We start from the raw sequence: 15625 nt of genomic DNA on the forward strand, positions 1-15625 counted from the left end.
AAACACAATTGAATGGTTTATTTGTTACTTGTGTCTTATTTAATCGAATACACGTGTCGTAATGTTTAGATTCTTACGAGTGTACTGATATATAATTAGGACAAGTGGCATCCTGCCAACTTTGAGCGGGAAAAAAACACTTTATATCGGAGTTGTTCAAGCGCATATCTGCCCTCTCATTGGCTTGAATGGTCCCATCTGATCTTGCGTCCTCCCGACTGCCTCCCATTTCTGAATACATTTATTTTCATTGTTTGAACGGTCACTTGAGCATCTGGTCATACATCAGAGATCATCTGTGGCTCTGCGTTCAGAAATGTCAGTACTATCCCTTTAAAAGTCACATTTCCGGGTTTTGGATAGCCAATCAGAGCGCCTTATTTTCTGACGCCTGCTCAGTTATCTCTCCGCGGCTGTAGTTGTTTCGGCGGCGACATCAATTTTGGAAACCAACATAAACCATGGCAGAAGGTAACCAAAAATACGATTATACGAATATCTAACGCCTAAGATCACGTAGAAAATATTTATTTTGCAGCCAGTTTCAGATTTATAAGCGTTTTTGGAAACCGTAGATTAGAGACCACGTCGAGTAGCTAGCGAGCTAACATTAGCTAGCTCGTAGTTGATGACTTGTCCATTGTTGGGGAGTAAATTAACAATTTAACGTTACATGTATATAGAAAGAAAATATAAACTAAATCATTTCGAAGATTTTACTGTGTTACAGTTCATATCAGGAAATCGGTCAATGTAAATCAATTGGGCATTAATGTGTGGCTTTCAACATGGAAGGGAATACAGATTCCTAATATCTGTTGGTCAGATACCTTAAAAGGAAAAAAATAAGGACCCCAAAAAAAAGTAGGGTCTTGGATCAGAACCAGTCAGTATCTGGTGTGGATCAGAACCAGTCAGTATCTGGTGTGGATCAGAACCAGTCAGTATCTGGTGTGGATCAGAACCAGTCAGTATCTGGTGTGACCACCATTTGCCTCATGCAGCGCAACACATCACCTCGTTGGTATAGAGTTGATGAATCTGTTGATTGTGGCCTGTGGACTGTTGTCCCACTCGTCTTCAATGGCTGTGTAAAGTTGCTGGAATTTTGACTTTCATATTAGGAATGTGACGAAAATAGCTTTTTACCACCTGAGGAACATTGCCAATGTGCAGCCGTTTCTCTCTCAGGCTGATACAGAGAGACTCATCGCTTTAATTACAAGCAGGCTTGACTTCTGTAATGCTCCCCTGTCTGGTCTACTCATGAAAGCCATTGGTCAACTGCAAAACATACAGAAAGCTGCAGCACGGGTACTGACCAAGACCAGATTGAGAGGACACATTATACCGGTGTAATGGCTGCCTGAGAGTGTTAGAATTCATTTTAGGATTCCACTATTGGTTTTTAAATCAATCCACCATTATGCAGCTCAATACATATCAGACATGCTTTATATTATGTACCCAGTAGGTCCCTCAGATCCTCTGGCCTTTAAACTACCCCAAAACCTAGGTCCATGAGGCATAGAGAGACAGCCTTTTAACTACCCCAAAACCTAGGACCATGAGGCATAGAGAGACAGCCTTTTAACTACCCCAAAACCTAGGACCATGAGGCATAGAGAGACAGCCTTTTAACTACCCCAAAACCTAGGACCATGAGGCATAGAGAGACAGCCTTTTAACTACCCCAAAACCTAGGACCATGAGGCATAGAGAGACAGCCTTTTAACTACCCCAAAACCTAGGACCATGAGGCATAGAGAGACAGCCTTTTAACTATCCCAAAACCTAGGACCATGAGGCATAGAGAGACATCCTTTAGTTGTTATGCCCCCAGCCTCTGGAACGGCCTGCCAGAGAACCTGAGGGGGACCAAGAGGCAGGGAGAGACAGCCTTTAGTTACTATGCCTCCAGCCTCTACCAGAGAACCTGAGGGGACCAAAAGGCATGGAGAGACAGCCTTTAGTTACTATGCCTCCAGCCTCTACCAGAGAACCTGAGGTGACCAAGAGGCATGGAGAGACAGCCTTTAGTTACTATGCCTGCAGCCTCTGCCAGAGAACCTGAGGGGACCAAGAGGCATGGAGAGACAGCCTTTAGTTACTATGCCTCCAGCCTCTACCAGAGAACCTGAGGGGACCAAGAGGCATGGAGAGACAGCCTTTAGTTACCTGAGGGTGGCTGAAACTGGACATTTAGAAGAGATCTTAAAACACACTTTTTTTTTATTTGCTTTACATTACGGTGCTTTTTAGTTATTCTTAAAAAGAATGTATCTGTTGTGTAGTAAATATTTCAGTTTTTTCCCTGAGGTAACTTTAGTTCAGTAAACTATATTTTTATTCAGGATTGCTTTAGTGTAGCTTAACTTCCTCCAGTGTGAAGTCATTTCATTCCCCACCGTCGTCGTGTTCAGCTTCCCCAACCCTGCTGCCGTCGTGTTCAGAGTGGCTTCCCCAACCCTGCTGCTGCCGTCGTGTTCAGCTTCCCCAACCCTGCTGCCGTCGTGTTCAGCTTCCCCAACCCTGCTGCCGTCGTGTTCAGCTTCCCCAACCCTGCTGCCGTCGTGTTCAGCTTCCCCAACCCTGCTGCCGTCGTGTTCAGCTTCCCCAACCCTGCTGCCGTCGTGTTCAGCTTCCCCAACCCTGCTGCCGTCGTGTTCAGCTTCCCCAACCCTGCTGCCGTCGCCGTGTTCAGCTTCCCCAACCCTGCTGCCGTCGCCGTGTTCAGCTTCCCCAACCCTGCTGCCGTCGCCGTGTTCAGCTTCCCCAACCCTGCTGCCGTCGCCGTGTTCAGCTTCCCCAACCCTGCTGCCGTCGCCGTGTTCAGCTTCCCCAACCCTGCTGCCGTCGCCGTGTTCAGCTTCCCCAACCCTGCTGCCGTCGCCGTGTTCAGCTTCCCCAACCCTGCTGCCGTCGCCGTGTTCAGCTTCCCCAACCCTGCTGCCGTCGCCGTGTTCAGCTTCCCCAACCCCGCTGCCGTCGCCGTGTTCAGCTTCCCCAACCCCGCTGCCGTCGCCGTGTTCAGCTTCCCCAACCCTGCTGCCGTCGCCGTGTTCAGCTTCCCCAACCCTGCTGCCGTCGCCGTGTTCAGCTTCCCCAACCCTGCTGCCGTCGCCGTGTTCAGCTTCCCCAACCCCGCTGCCGTCATGGTGTTCAGAGTGGCTTCCCCAACCCCGCTGCCGTCGTGTTCAGAGTGGCTTCCCCAACCCCGCTGCCGTCGTGTTCAGCTTCCCCAACCCCGCTGCCGTCGTGTTCAGCTTCCCCAACCCCGCTGCCGTCGTGTTCAGCTTCCCCAACCCCGCTGCCGTCGCCGTGTTCAGCTTCCCCAACCCCGCTGCCGTCGCCGTGTTCAGCTTCCCCAACCCCGCTGCCGTCGCCGTGTTCAGCTTCCCCAACCCCGCTGCCGTCGCCGTGTTCAGCTTCCCCAACCCCGCTGCCAACCCGCCGTGTTCAGCTTCCCCAACCCCGCTGCCGTCGCCGTGTTCAGCTTCCCCAACCCCCCCGTCTGCCGTCGCCGTGTTCAGCTTCCCCAACCCCGCTGCCGTCGCCGTGTTCAGCTTCCCCAACCCCGCTGCCGTCGCCGTGTTCAGCTTCCCCAACCCCGCTGCCGTCGCCGTGTTCAGCTTCCCCAACCCCGCTGCCGTCGCCGTGTTCAGCTTCCCCAACCCTGCTGCCGTCGCCGTGTTCAGCTTCCCCAACCCTGCTGCCGTCGCCGTGTTCAGCTTCCCCAACCCCCCGCCGCCGTCGTGTTCAGCTTCCCCAACCCTGCTGCTGTCATCATGTACAGTTGACAGAGACTAGCTACTAGAATCGACTCCATCTGTTTGCTGCAGATGGTTGGTTGCTTTGACATCCTAGATCAGAACGGAGACCAATGCTATCGTAGAAATAGAATAGCTATGTCACTGACTTTGATACCTGATCAACACCTTTTGCCTTTTTACCTTTTTACTCACGTTGTGTTTTGTTGACATGTTTTGTTGACATTCAGATCACACAGGCATGGACCAGAGCAGGGAGAGCCATACAGCTGTAAGTCACCGTACTGTGTGTTGAATCAGAGTCTGGGCTTACAGGAGACATGGAACATGGCGATTCTCCTTTAAACCCACGAATCAGCCATTCACCACATTTTCAAGCTTAATAAATGTCAAAATACATGTTGGTACTTACCGAAGAATGTAGTTTCGCTGAACAATTAACGTCATTGCAGCCGTTACAACCGGTATGTACTTCCACAAAAGGTTTAAATAAAAAGTTACATGGGCCCGGGAAAAATACCTTGTCTGGAAAAATTCTAAGTATTATTTTTGGCCAAGTGTTCATGTGTCCAAATCCACCTCTTCTGCACCTCCAATAAAATGACTCATTGCTGCCACCTACAGGTCGGCTGATCCAACAGCAGGAAAGGTCATTGAGTTTTATCACCGACGACAACCGTGTGTTTACGGCACAACTATCGGTTTCAGCCGAGCTAAATGTAGTAATATTTTATGTAAGTAGATTTAGTTGACACATTTTACGTAGGATTTATTCAGTAGACGCTAGGATACATGTTTAGTGATTATATATTTCTAGATGGGCTTTAGTTAGTAGACGCTAGGATACATGTTGACAGTGATTTAGTTAGTAGACACTAGGATACATGTTTAGTGATTATATATTTCTAGATGGGCTTTAGTTAGTAGATACTAGGATACATGTTGACAGTGATTTAGTTAGTAGACACTAGGATACATGTTGACAGTGATTTAGTTAGTAGACACTATGATACATGTTTAGTGATTTAGTTAGTAGACACTAGGATACATGTTTAGTGATTTAGTTAGTAGACACTAGGATACATGTTTAGTGATTATATAGTTCTAGATGGGCTTTAGTTAGTAGACACTAGGATACATGTTGACAGTGATTTAGTTAGTAGACACTAGGATACATGTTTAGTGATTATATAGTTCTAGATGGGCTTTAGTTAGTAGACACTAGGATACATGTTGACAGTGATTTAGTTAGTAGACACTAGGATACATGTTTAGTGATTATATATTTCTAGATGGGCTTTAGTTAGTAGACACTAGGATACATGTTGACAGTGATTTAGTTAGTAGACACTAGGATACATGTTTAGTGATTATATATTTCTAGATGGGCTTTAGTTAGTAGACACTATGATACATGTTGACAGTGATTATATATTTCTAGATGGGCTTTAGTTAGTAGACACTAACTTACATTTACATGTTTAGTGACTATATATTTCTAGATGGGATTTAGTTAGTAGACACTGATACATGTTTAGTGATTATATATTTCTAGATGGGATTTAGTTAGTAGACACTAGGATACATGTTGACAGTGATTTAGTTAGTAGACACTAGGATACATGTTGACAGTGATTTAGTTAGTAGACACTAGGATACATGTTGACAGTGATTTAGTTAGTAGACACTAGGATACATGTTTAGTGATTATATATTTCTAGATGGGCTTTATTCAGTGTATTGTCATTACATTACTAATATTGCAAGAGGCAGAAGAGGTGGATTTGACAGATGGTCAAATACAGTACTTATATTATTTCCAGACAACAATTTTTCCAGTTGCCTTGTAACTTTTTATTTAAACCTGTTTTGGATGTACATACTGTCAGTAATGACGATAGTTGCTCAGCGAAACTCCATTCTTTGAACATATTTTGACATGGTTAATCTTGAAAAGCTGGTGAATGGATGCTTCTTGGGTTTAAAGGCGAATCGCCATATTTAACATCTCCTGTAAGCCCAGATGCTGGTGTGTGTGAGACTGTTTTTTTAGGGGAAATGTTAGCCTCTGCTACAGTGTTTCACCTCAAAGTGAATGAAGCTATGAGCTGAGGTTAGGAAAATATTAACACATGTTATAGACATTGATCTTACTGTATACTGTCTACATTATGGTGAACTTGTGAAGCTAGGGAACTATTAACACATGTTTATAGCCATTGATCTTACTGTATACTAACTGTCTGCATTACATGATGGTGAACTTGTGAAGCTAGGGAAATACAGGCTGACATGCTTCTACATTACTCCTCCCCTCCAGAAGATGGAGGATACCGAGAGGTCCAACACGGAGAAGTCGTCTAAACAGAAAGTGGATCTTCAGTCTCTCCCAACACGGGCATATCTGGACCAGACTGTTGTGCCAGTCCTTCTACAGGGGCTCTCTGTGTTAGCCAAAGAACGGTGGGCTTAAATGTCCTTTCCCTGTCTTTTATGCTGTAGAACCCCAGTCTCACAACATCAGCCTGTGTTGTGTGGTCGGGCTGGGCACTGAAATAAGGAGTAGATACCCGCACACCGAATAACGCCCTCGTTGTTTTTATTGAACACGGTCAAATGAAGCAACACATCTCAGTTTCTGTATAATGGACCAATAAAGATATTGTATCGTTTTATTTGATGACTGGTTTTTGTATTAATCCTAGCTCTTCTCCTCTTCTAGGCCTCATAATCCCATTGAATTTCTCGCTGCACATCTCCACCAGAACCAGTTTCAATATGAGGACCGCATCTAACACCTCTGAAGAAACTACACTGGTCGACTTATCATCAGAGACAAGCTGTGTGTTTTCATTTAGCATCTGAATTGTAAAGTTTTTTTTCCAATACTGTATGTACCGGCTGGAGTATACTGATTTCTTATTATTTTCAATCATACATGTTTGTTGAACAAACGCTTTTTATTTTCTGTAATTGACTGTATGTGTTAGTTCCCCACATATTCCCATTAAATACCCATGACTGATATCAAATGTCTGATATTCTGATTCAGAACATTCATAAGAGAACCAAGAGAACCAAATATCACAGTCATGGTAAGAAAAACTTAAATCGAGTAGAGTAACGATCAGCTAAATCAATCCTCGTAAACAGTGCTTAACTTGGGATGAAATCGGTTCAGGAGCTGTCATTTTCCAAATGGGTTCAGGAGCTGTCATTTCCCAAATCGGTTCACTGAAATTCACAAATTACATTATGCTATATAGAGACCTCTGATTATTCACTGTTAAGGGTTCATACACATTTTCCATTAAATCTCAAATTACTTTTAATCACGTTTTCATTATAGCCTGGAAAAGTAAGCATTATTGACATTTGAAGGCTGCTGTGTCTGATTCCCATGTAGGCCTACTACCTCCTGCCGTTGTGCCCTTGTCAACATGTGGTCAACTCTCCATCTGGAGAGTTCCTGTTTTGTGAAGGCTTGGCTTTTGATCCAACCCCCGAAACACCCAAGTCTGCCCAAGGTCCTGTTGAGCAGCTGATGTTTAGGCTACAATGTGGTTAGAGCAGGGCTTGAACAAAAGCCTGCACACCCAGTAGCTATCCTGGAGGATGGTTGCCACCCTTGATATAAAATATTACAACCATATTATTCCCTCATTCAATGAATCAGGGGGATCAAATGGAAATGGACAGCTACTTCAGAGCCAGGAACTGTATCTAACTAGACATGTTCACATACAGTATATACTATGCTCTAATATCCATGTTTCAGGGGAGATCTATGCACAGCAAATTATTTGTCAATTAGGCTATTATATGTTTTACCCTTATCGAATATACATGGCTACTGTTTAATTGAGAGGGGTCAACATGAATGCTTAGTTAACTTATAGCAGTTCTCGCTAGGTAACTATAGCTAAGTTTTTAATTGGTTGTCTAGTTAGTCATTATATACCTGCTGCTGAAATATCGCTTGCTCTATCCTCACGCTGGTTCACAGACATTCACTAAAAGGCCATTCCAATGATGGCTGATATGTAAAAAAAAAAAATACGATTCATAATATTTAAAAGTGTGAATTGCATTTTCAATTTTCGCAATGCACAGATTGACAGACTAGCAGGTCAATAAACATGAACAATTCAGATTCAGGAAATAAATCCCCACTCTGCATTACTATTCAATGCAGATCCCGCCTTTATTGCGCATTGGTCAACCTTTTTTGCCTTGGTGTGTGTAACAGTATAGCTTTATAACGCCAATACCCGGGCGTGAACCAGGGACACTGCATCAACAATAGTCACCCACGAAGCATCGTTACCCATTGCTCCACAAAAGCCACTAGTTCAAGGCCTCAGAGCGAGTGACGTCACCGATTGAAACGCTATTTAGCGCGCACCACCGCTAACTAGCAAGCCGTTTCACATCCGTTACATGTGAATCTGGGCCGGCGATAGGCTACTTTGTTTTATAGAAGAGACGTATGCAAGTACTACAGAAGCCCACAGAGGACATAGAGATACAAAAATAATTTACTCATGTCTAGATCACTATCTCATAATCATGACATAACAAAAGTTGTTTTGTCAAGGTCACAAGATAATTTTCTCATGATCATGACATTACAAAAATTGTTTTTATAAATAGGAATATAATCATTTATGATAGGTTGACAGCATGGTTGAGCAGGCAGAGCCCACTGTGGATCTGGACGTGTTTTAATTGATTGCTACACTAGACATGTCATGCTAACATTATGCTTTCATTATCAGTTTATAAATTAAGAGTGTTAGCAGGCTAAATGTTCCTTACCGTGAGCTAAGAGCTTGCTATCTGAGCCCTAAACAATGCCTGACAGACAACTAAGCCTCCCAGGCTGTATGACACCCCCAAGACCAAAGGCAATCCCATGCAAGCAGCTAACTTGGCTAGTCTTGTGAGCGAGCTAGCTAGCCAGGTAGTCTTGTTAGTTAGCGAGCTAGTTATATATGCTAGTTGTTAGCATGCATAACTGATATGTGTATAATTGTAAGGGACACTTCATGTTTTATGGATAATATTTATATTTACAGTGGGTGAGCTCCATGCCTGACAGTCTGATCAAATTCAATTGCAGTCTCAGTGGCTGATAAATCAGGATTCTACCTGGTAGGCTATTTCATAGGTAAAGCTCCTGGCAGGCAGATTAGCAGTCAGTGCATTATGTATATGATCAAGACTGGGTGGGCTCTATTCCTGGCAGGCTTATCAGATTCAATAGCAGCCTCAGAGACTGATAAATCAGGACGCTGCCTTGTAGGCTTTCTGCAGGGAGCCTTATATATGAAACAGTCTACAAGGCAACATCCTGATGTATTGATTATGTATTCCTATTGATTTAAAGCCCACTGCGAAATCGGTTTAAAACAAAGTGATTTAAAGGGCATGTGGAGTAATGAGTAGCCCTCTTTGTTTTCACATATAAAAGTGATTGCTTTTGGGCTTTTCTTTCCGAATGAAGACGAGTTAGAAAATTAAAACATTTATTTTATGTTTCTGGCCTTGTTGACCAAATTACGAAGTGGCACAGATTCCCGATGTTGAAACGAGCAGATGTCCGGTGCCCGCCGCTCAGCAAAATCGAATCCGCCTATTTATACACAACAATGGGCGAGTTCGTTTTGCATGGCCCAGTGGTGGGCAGAGTTTGTACATTTTAGATCAATCCGTTGAAATCTCCACTCAACCGGGAAACCGGGCCATGGTGTCCCAAAGAAGTCCCGAAAATGCACAGTTTGCATTGAGAAAAATCAACTTTGTACCATGATTTCAATTGAATGAGAATTACAGGATAAACAACACCTCCAACGAAATGCGGTGAATGCGCGTTCTATGGGAGGGGGATATATCCCACGTACATATAAGCCCTGGTAGCTCGCCGTGATCGTATAGTGGTTAGTACTCTGCGTTGTGGCCGCAGCAACCCCGGTTCGAATCCGGGTCACGGCATTGCGGTAGACAATATCACGGCAAAAGGGCTCTTTTTGAATAGCTTCAAAACCTAATAACTATTATTTGTTACGATATCTATTTAAGTATTTCATGGGAAGAAATTAAGAAATATATCATATTTGTTATGCCGGTGAACCGACTCTTTCTACAGCTGGGGTCATAGCCACGCCTAACACATTTTTTTTTTAACGAATCGTTTCACATGCTCTTCGAGCAGCCAATCCACGCAGCCTTACGTCATTTTTTAGGAAACGTTTAACACCGCCTTATTTACCTGCCATCAAGAAGCAACCAATCCGTGTAAAGTAAAATATGTCGCCGGCCAATGGCTGGTTGTTATTTACTTGGAGTCGGATCTAAAAGAAAGCAGCAGGCGTAAAGAGAATCTGATGCACAGTGAGCTACTAGCTATCCCGATTTATGTCATACCGGTTTTAGTCAAGTCAAATGGTGTTATTTATGACAACACTGCATTGAGATTTTGTTCATCGTTTAAAAGTATTGTATTTTAAAGTAGTCTGCTGGCTAACTGTCAAATATAATCACTTTTCTCAGTATTTTTTGTATTTTTATCTAACGTTAGCTGGCTGGCTAACTTCCTATTTTTTTGTTGTTGCATTCCTTCTTTGTCTTTAGTCGACGTTTTTGTTTTTGTTGGCGGTTTCTATCTGGCCAGTTGTTTTCTTCTCTCCCCACCCCACTCCCGGAGTTTTTACTTTTTCTACCTGACAAGGTTCCCGTTTACCAAGATTGGCAGCTCCGGAGTTAAGATGTCCAACCGAACAGTGTGCAGAGAAGCAAGTCACGCTGGCAGTTGGTACGCCGCCTCAGGTATAGAACCGAACCGAGGGAATGGGCCAGAGACCAGGGTTAGCTAACCTGGCTAGCAGACTGGTCTCTAATGTTTGGGTTGTTGTCCAGGGTTAGCTAACCTGGCTAGCAGACTGGTCTGTAATGTTTGGGTTGTTGTCCAGGGTTAGCTAACCTGGCTAGCAGACTGGTCTCTAATGTTTGGGTTGTTGTCCAGGGTTAGCTAACCTGGCTAGCAGACTGGTCTCTAATGTTTGGGTTGTTGTCCAGGGTTAGCTAACCTGGCTAGCAGACTGGTCTCTAATGTTTGGGTTGTTGTCCAGGGTTAGCTAACCTAGCTAGCAGACTGGTCTCTAATGTTTGGGTTGTTGTCCAGGGTTAGCTAACCTGGCTAGCAGACTGGTCTCTAATGTTTGGGTTGTTGTCCAGGGTTAGCTAACCTGGCTAGCAGACTGGTCTCTAATGTTTGGGTTGTTGTCCAGGGTTAGCTAACCTAGCTAGCAGACTGGTCTCTAATGTTTGGGTTGTTGTCCAGGGTTAGCTAACCTGGCTAGCAGACTGGTCTCTAATGTTTGGGTTGTTGTCCAGGGTTAGCTAACCTAGCTAGCAGACTGGTCTAGGTAATGTTTGGGTTGTTGTCCAGGGTTAGCTAACCTGGCTAGCAGACTGGTCTCTAATGTTTGGGTTGTTGTCCAGGGTTAGCTAACCTAGCTAGCAGACTGGTCTCTAATGTTTGGGTTGTTGTCCAGGGTTAGCTAACCTGGCTAGCAGACTGGTCTCTAATGTTTGGGTTGTTGTCCAGGGTTAGCTAACCTGGCTAGCAGACTGGTCTCTAATGTTTGGGTTGTTGTCCAGGGTTAGCTAACCTAGCTAGCAGACTGGTCTCTAATGTTTGGGTTGTTGTCCAGGGTTAGCTAACCTGGCTAGCAGACTGGTCTCTAATGTTTGGGTTGTTGTCCAGGGTTAGCTAACCTGGCTAGCAGACTGGTCTCTAATGTTTGGGTTGTTGTCCAGGGTTAGCTAACCTAGCTAGCAGACTGGTCTCTAATGTTTGGGTTGTTGTCCAGGGTTAGCTAACCTGGCTAGCAGACTGGTCTCTAATGTTTGGGTTGTTGTCCAGGGTTAGCTAACCTGGCTAGCAGACTGGTCTCTAATGTTTGGGTTGTTGTCCAGGGTTAGCTAACCTAGCTAGCAGACTGGTCTCTAATGTTTGGGTTGTTGTCCAGGGTTAGCTAACCTGGCTAGCAGACTGGTCTCTAATGTTTGGGTTGTTGTCCAGGGTTAGCTAACCTAGCTAGCAGACTGGTCTAGGTAATGTTTGGGTTGTTGTCCAGGGTTAGCTAACCTGGCTAGCAGACTGGTCTCTAATGTTTGGGTTGTTGTCCAGGGTTAGCTAACCTAGCTAGCAGACTGGTCTCTAATGTTTGGGTTGTTGCCCAGGGTTAGCTAACCTGGCTAGCAGACTGGTCTCTAATGTTTGGGTTGTTGTCCAGGGTTAGCTAACCTGGCTAGCAGACTGGTCTCTAATGTTTGGGTTGTTGTCCAGGGTTAGCTAACCTGGCTAGCAGACTGGCCTCTAATGTTTGGGTTGTTGTCCAGGGTTAGCTAACCTGGCTAGCAGACTGGTCTCTAATGTTTGGGTTGTTGTCCAGGGTTAGCTAACCTAGCTAGCAGACTGGTCTCTAATGTTTGGGTTGTTGTCCAGGGTTAGCTAACCTAGCTAGCAGACTGGTCTGTAATGTTTGGGTTGTTGTCCAGGGTTAGCTAACCTAGCTAGCAGACTGGTCTCTAATGTTTGGGTTGTTGTCCAGGGTTAGCTAACCTAGCTAGCAGACTGGTCTCTGTAATGTTTGGGTTGTTGTCCAGGGTTAGCTAACCTAGCTAGCAGACTGGTCTCTAATGTTTGGGTTGTTGTCCAGGGTTAGCTAACCTGGCTAGCAGACTGGTCTCTAATGTTTGGGTTGTTGTCCAGGGTTAGCTAACCTGGCTAGCAGACTGGTCTCTAATGTTTGGGTTGTTGTCCAGGGTTAGCTAACCTAGCTAGCAGACTGGTCTCTAATGTTTGGGTTGTTGTCCAGGGTTAGCTAACCTAGCTAGCAGACTGGTCTGTAATGTTTGGGTTGTTGTCCAGGGTTAGCTAACCTAGCTAGCAGACTGGTCTCTAATGTTTGGGTTGTTGTCCAGGGTTAGCTAACCTAGCTAGCAGACTGGTCTCTGTAATGTTTGGGTTGTTGTCCAGGGTTAGCTAACCTAGCTAGCAGACTGGTCTCTAATGTTTGGGTTGTTGTCCAGGGTTAGCTAACCTGGCTAGCAGACTGGTCTCTAATGTTTGGGTTGTTGTCCAGGGTTAGCTAACCTAGCTAGCAGACTGGTCTAGGTAATGTTTGGGTTGTTGTCCAGGGTTAGCTAACCTGGCTAGCAGACTGGTCTCTAATGTTTGGGTTGTTGTCCAGGGTTAGCTAACCTAGCTAGCAGACTGGTCTCTAATGTTTGGGTTGTTGTCCAGGGTTAGCTAACCTGGCTAGCAGACTGGTCTCTAATGTTTGGGTTGTTGTCCAGGGTTAGCTAACCTGGCTAGCAGACTGGTCTCTAATGTTTGGGTTGTTGTCCAGGGTTAGCTAACCTGGCTAGCAGACTGGCCTCTAATGTTTGGGTTGTTGTCCAGGGTTAGCTAACCTGGCTAGCAGACTGGTCTCTAATGTTTGGGTTGTTGTCCAGGGTTAGCTAACCTGGCTAGCAGACTGGTCTCTAATGTTTGGGTTGTTGTCCAGGGTTAGCTAACCTGGCTAGCAGACTGGTCTCTAATGTTTGGGTTGTTGTCCAGGGTTAGCTAACCTGGCTAGCAGACTGGTCTCTAATGTTTGGGTTGTTGTCCAGGGTTAGCTAACCTGGCTAGCAGACTGGTCTCTAATGTTTGGGTTGTTGTCCAGGGTTAGCTAACCTAGCTAGCAGACTGGTCTCTAATGTTTGGGTTGTTGTCCAGGGTTAGCTAACCTAGCTAGCAGACTGGTCTCTAATGTTTGGGTTGTTGTCCAGGGTTAGCTAACCTGGCTAGCAGACTGGTCTCTAATGTTTGGGTTGTTGTCCAGGGTTAGCTAACCTAGCTAGCAGACTGGTCTCTGTTTGGGTTGTTGTCCAGGGAAGTTGCTAGCTGGGTTAGCTAACCTAGCTAGCAGACTGGTCTCTAATGTTTGGGTTGTTGTCCAGGGTTAGCTAACCTAGCTAGCAGACTGGTCTCTAATGTTTGGGTTGTTGTCCAGGGTTAGCTAACCTGGCTAGCAGACTGGTCTCTAATGTTTGGGTTGTTGTCCAGGGTTAGCTAACCTAGCTAGCAGACTGGTCTAGGTAATGTTTGGGTTGTTGTCCAGGGTTAGCTAACCTGGCTAGCAGACTGGTCTCTAATGTTTGGGTTGTTGTCCAGGGTTAGCTAACCTAGCTAGCAGACTGGTCTCTAATGTTTGGGTTGTTGTCCAGGGTTAGCTAACCTGGCTAGCAGACTGGTCTCTAATGTTTGGGTTGTTGTCCAGGGTTAGCTAACCTGGCTAGCAGACTGGTCTCTAATGTTTGGGTTGTTGTCCAGGGTTAGCTAACCTGGCTAGCAGACTGGCCTCTAATGTTTGGGTTGTTGTCCAGGGTTAGCTAACCTGGCTAGCAGACTGGTCTCTAATGTTTGGGTTGTTGTCCAGGGTTAGCTAACCTGGCTAGCAGACTGGTCTCTAATGTTTGGGTTGTTGTCCAGGGTTAGCTAACCTGGCTAGCAGACTGGTCTCTAATGTTTGGGTTGTTGTCCAGGGTTAGCTAACCTGGCTAGCAGACTGGTCTCTAATGTTTGGGTTGTTGTCCAGGGTTAGCTAACCTGGCTAGCAGACTGGTCTCTAATGTTTGGGTTGTTGTCCAGGGTTAGCTAACCTAGCTAGCAGACTGGTCTCTAATGTTTGGGTTGTTGTCCAGGGTTAGCTAACCTAGCTAGCAGACTGGTCTCTAATGTTTGGGTTGTTGTCCAGGGTTAGCTAACCTGGCTAGCAGACTGGTCTCTAATGTTTGGGTTGTTGTCCAGGGTTAGCTAACCTAGCTAGCAGACTGGTCTCTGTTTGGGTTGTTGTCCAGGGAAGTTGCTAGCTGGGTTAGCTAACCTAGCTAGCAGACTGGTCTCTAATGTTTGGGTTGTTGTCCAGGGTTAGCTAACCTAGCTAGCAGACTGGTCTCTAATGTTTGGGTTGTTGTCCAGGGTTAGCTAACCTAGCTAGCAGACTGGTCTAGGTAATGTTTGGGTTGTTGTCCAGGGTTAGCTAACCTAGCTAGCTAGCAGACTGGTCTCTCTAATGTTTGGGTTGTTGTCCAGGGTTAGCTAACCTAGCTAGCAGACTGGTCTAGGTAATGTTTGGGTTGTTGTCCAGGGTTAGCTAACCTAGCTAGCAGACTGGTCTCTGTTTGGGTTGTTGTCCAGGGAAGTTGCTAGCTGGGTTAGCTAACCTAGCTAGCAGACTGGTCTCTAATGTTTGGGTTGTTGTCCAGGGTTAGCTAACCTAGCTAGCAGACTGGTATCTGTTTGGGTTGTTGTCCAGGGAAGTTGCTAGCTGGGTTAGCTAACCTAGCTAGCAGACTGGTCTCTGTAATGTTTGGGTTGTTGTCCAGGGAAGTTGCTAGCTGGGTTATCTAACCTAGCTAGCTAGCAGACTGGTCTAGGTAATGTTTGGGTTGGTGTCCAGGGAAGTTGCTAGCTGGGTTAGCTAACCTAGCTAGCTAGCAGACTGGTCTAGGTAATGTTTGGGTTGGTGTCCAGGGAAGTTGCTAGCTGGGTTAGCTAACCTAGCTAGCAGACTGGTCTCTGTAATGTTTGGGTTGTTGTCCAGGGAAGTTGCTAGCTGGGTTATCTAACCTAGCTAGCTAGCAGACTGGTCTAGGTAATGTTTGGGTTGGTGTCCAGGGATGTTCCTAGCTGGGTTAGCTAACCAAGCTAGCTAGCTGACCTGTCTTTCAGGGGCTGTTGTTGTTGAGGGGTAGTACCTAGTTAGCAGGGTTACTATAGCAAGCCTACCTAGCTGCAG

At 45.4% G+C, this 15625-nt stretch overlaps 2 protein-coding genes and 1 non-coding gene across 4 annotated transcripts in view; all 3 read left to right on the forward strand.

Annotated features, from left to right (window-relative positions):
• Nucleotides 1-297: 297 nt before the first annotated feature.
• LOC124047513 (protein dpy-30 homolog) lies at nucleotides 298-6797 on the forward strand. 2 transcript variants are annotated; one of them, XM_046367812.1, is made up of 4 exons: nucleotides 298-471; nucleotides 4001-4041; nucleotides 6094-6233; nucleotides 6493-6797. In XM_046367812.1, exons 1-4 carry the CDS (start codon nucleotides 462-464, stop codon nucleotides 6563-6565), a joined length of 264 nt encoding a protein of 87 aa, XP_046223768.1. In that variant the 5' UTR covers nucleotides 298-461; the 3' UTR covers nucleotides 6566-6797. The 2 variants fall into 2 exon arrangements, with proteins under 2 accessions (XP_046223768.1, XP_046223767.1); XM_046367811.1 differs by having other exon boundaries at nucleotides 326-471; nucleotides 6091-6233.
• A 2895-nt stretch (nucleotides 6798-9692) lies between these two features.
• On the forward strand, nucleotides 9693-9764 carry trnah-gug. The gene has a single exon. It is a non-coding gene; the product is annotated as a tRNA-His (tRNA).
• A 548-nt stretch (nucleotides 9765-10312) lies between these two features.
• memo1 (mediator of cell motility 1) overlaps nucleotides 10313-15625 on the forward strand; it is a 29975-nt gene continuing 24662 nt past the window's right edge. Inside the window, exon 1 of the mRNA XM_046368428.1 lies at nucleotides 10313-10598. Coding sequence (XP_046224384.1) covers nucleotides 10538-10598 — 61 coding nt within the window. The 5' untranslated portion in view covers nucleotides 10313-10537. The remainder of the gene's footprint in view (nucleotides 10599-15625) is intronic.

This window comes from Oncorhynchus gorbuscha, linkage group LG11 (assembly GCF_021184085.1).
Source record: "Oncorhynchus gorbuscha isolate QuinsamMale2020 ecotype Even-year linkage group LG11, OgorEven_v1.0, whole genome shotgun sequence".
Taxonomy (NCBI): Eukaryota; Metazoa; Chordata; class Actinopteri; order Salmoniformes; family Salmonidae; genus Oncorhynchus; species Oncorhynchus gorbuscha.

Excerpts from the sequence above, each read along its gene's own strand:
- LOC124047513 (XM_046367811.1), top strand. Across the intron at positions 4,042-6,090 it reads GCAGGGAGAGCCATACAGCT|AAGATGGAGGATACCGAGAG; the intron begins GTAAGTCACCGT and ends CCTCCCCTCCAG. Across the intron at positions 6,234-6,492 it reads TCTGTGTTAGCCAAAGAACG|GCCTCATAATCCCATTGAAT; the intron begins GTGGGCTTAAAT and ends CTCCTCTTCTAG.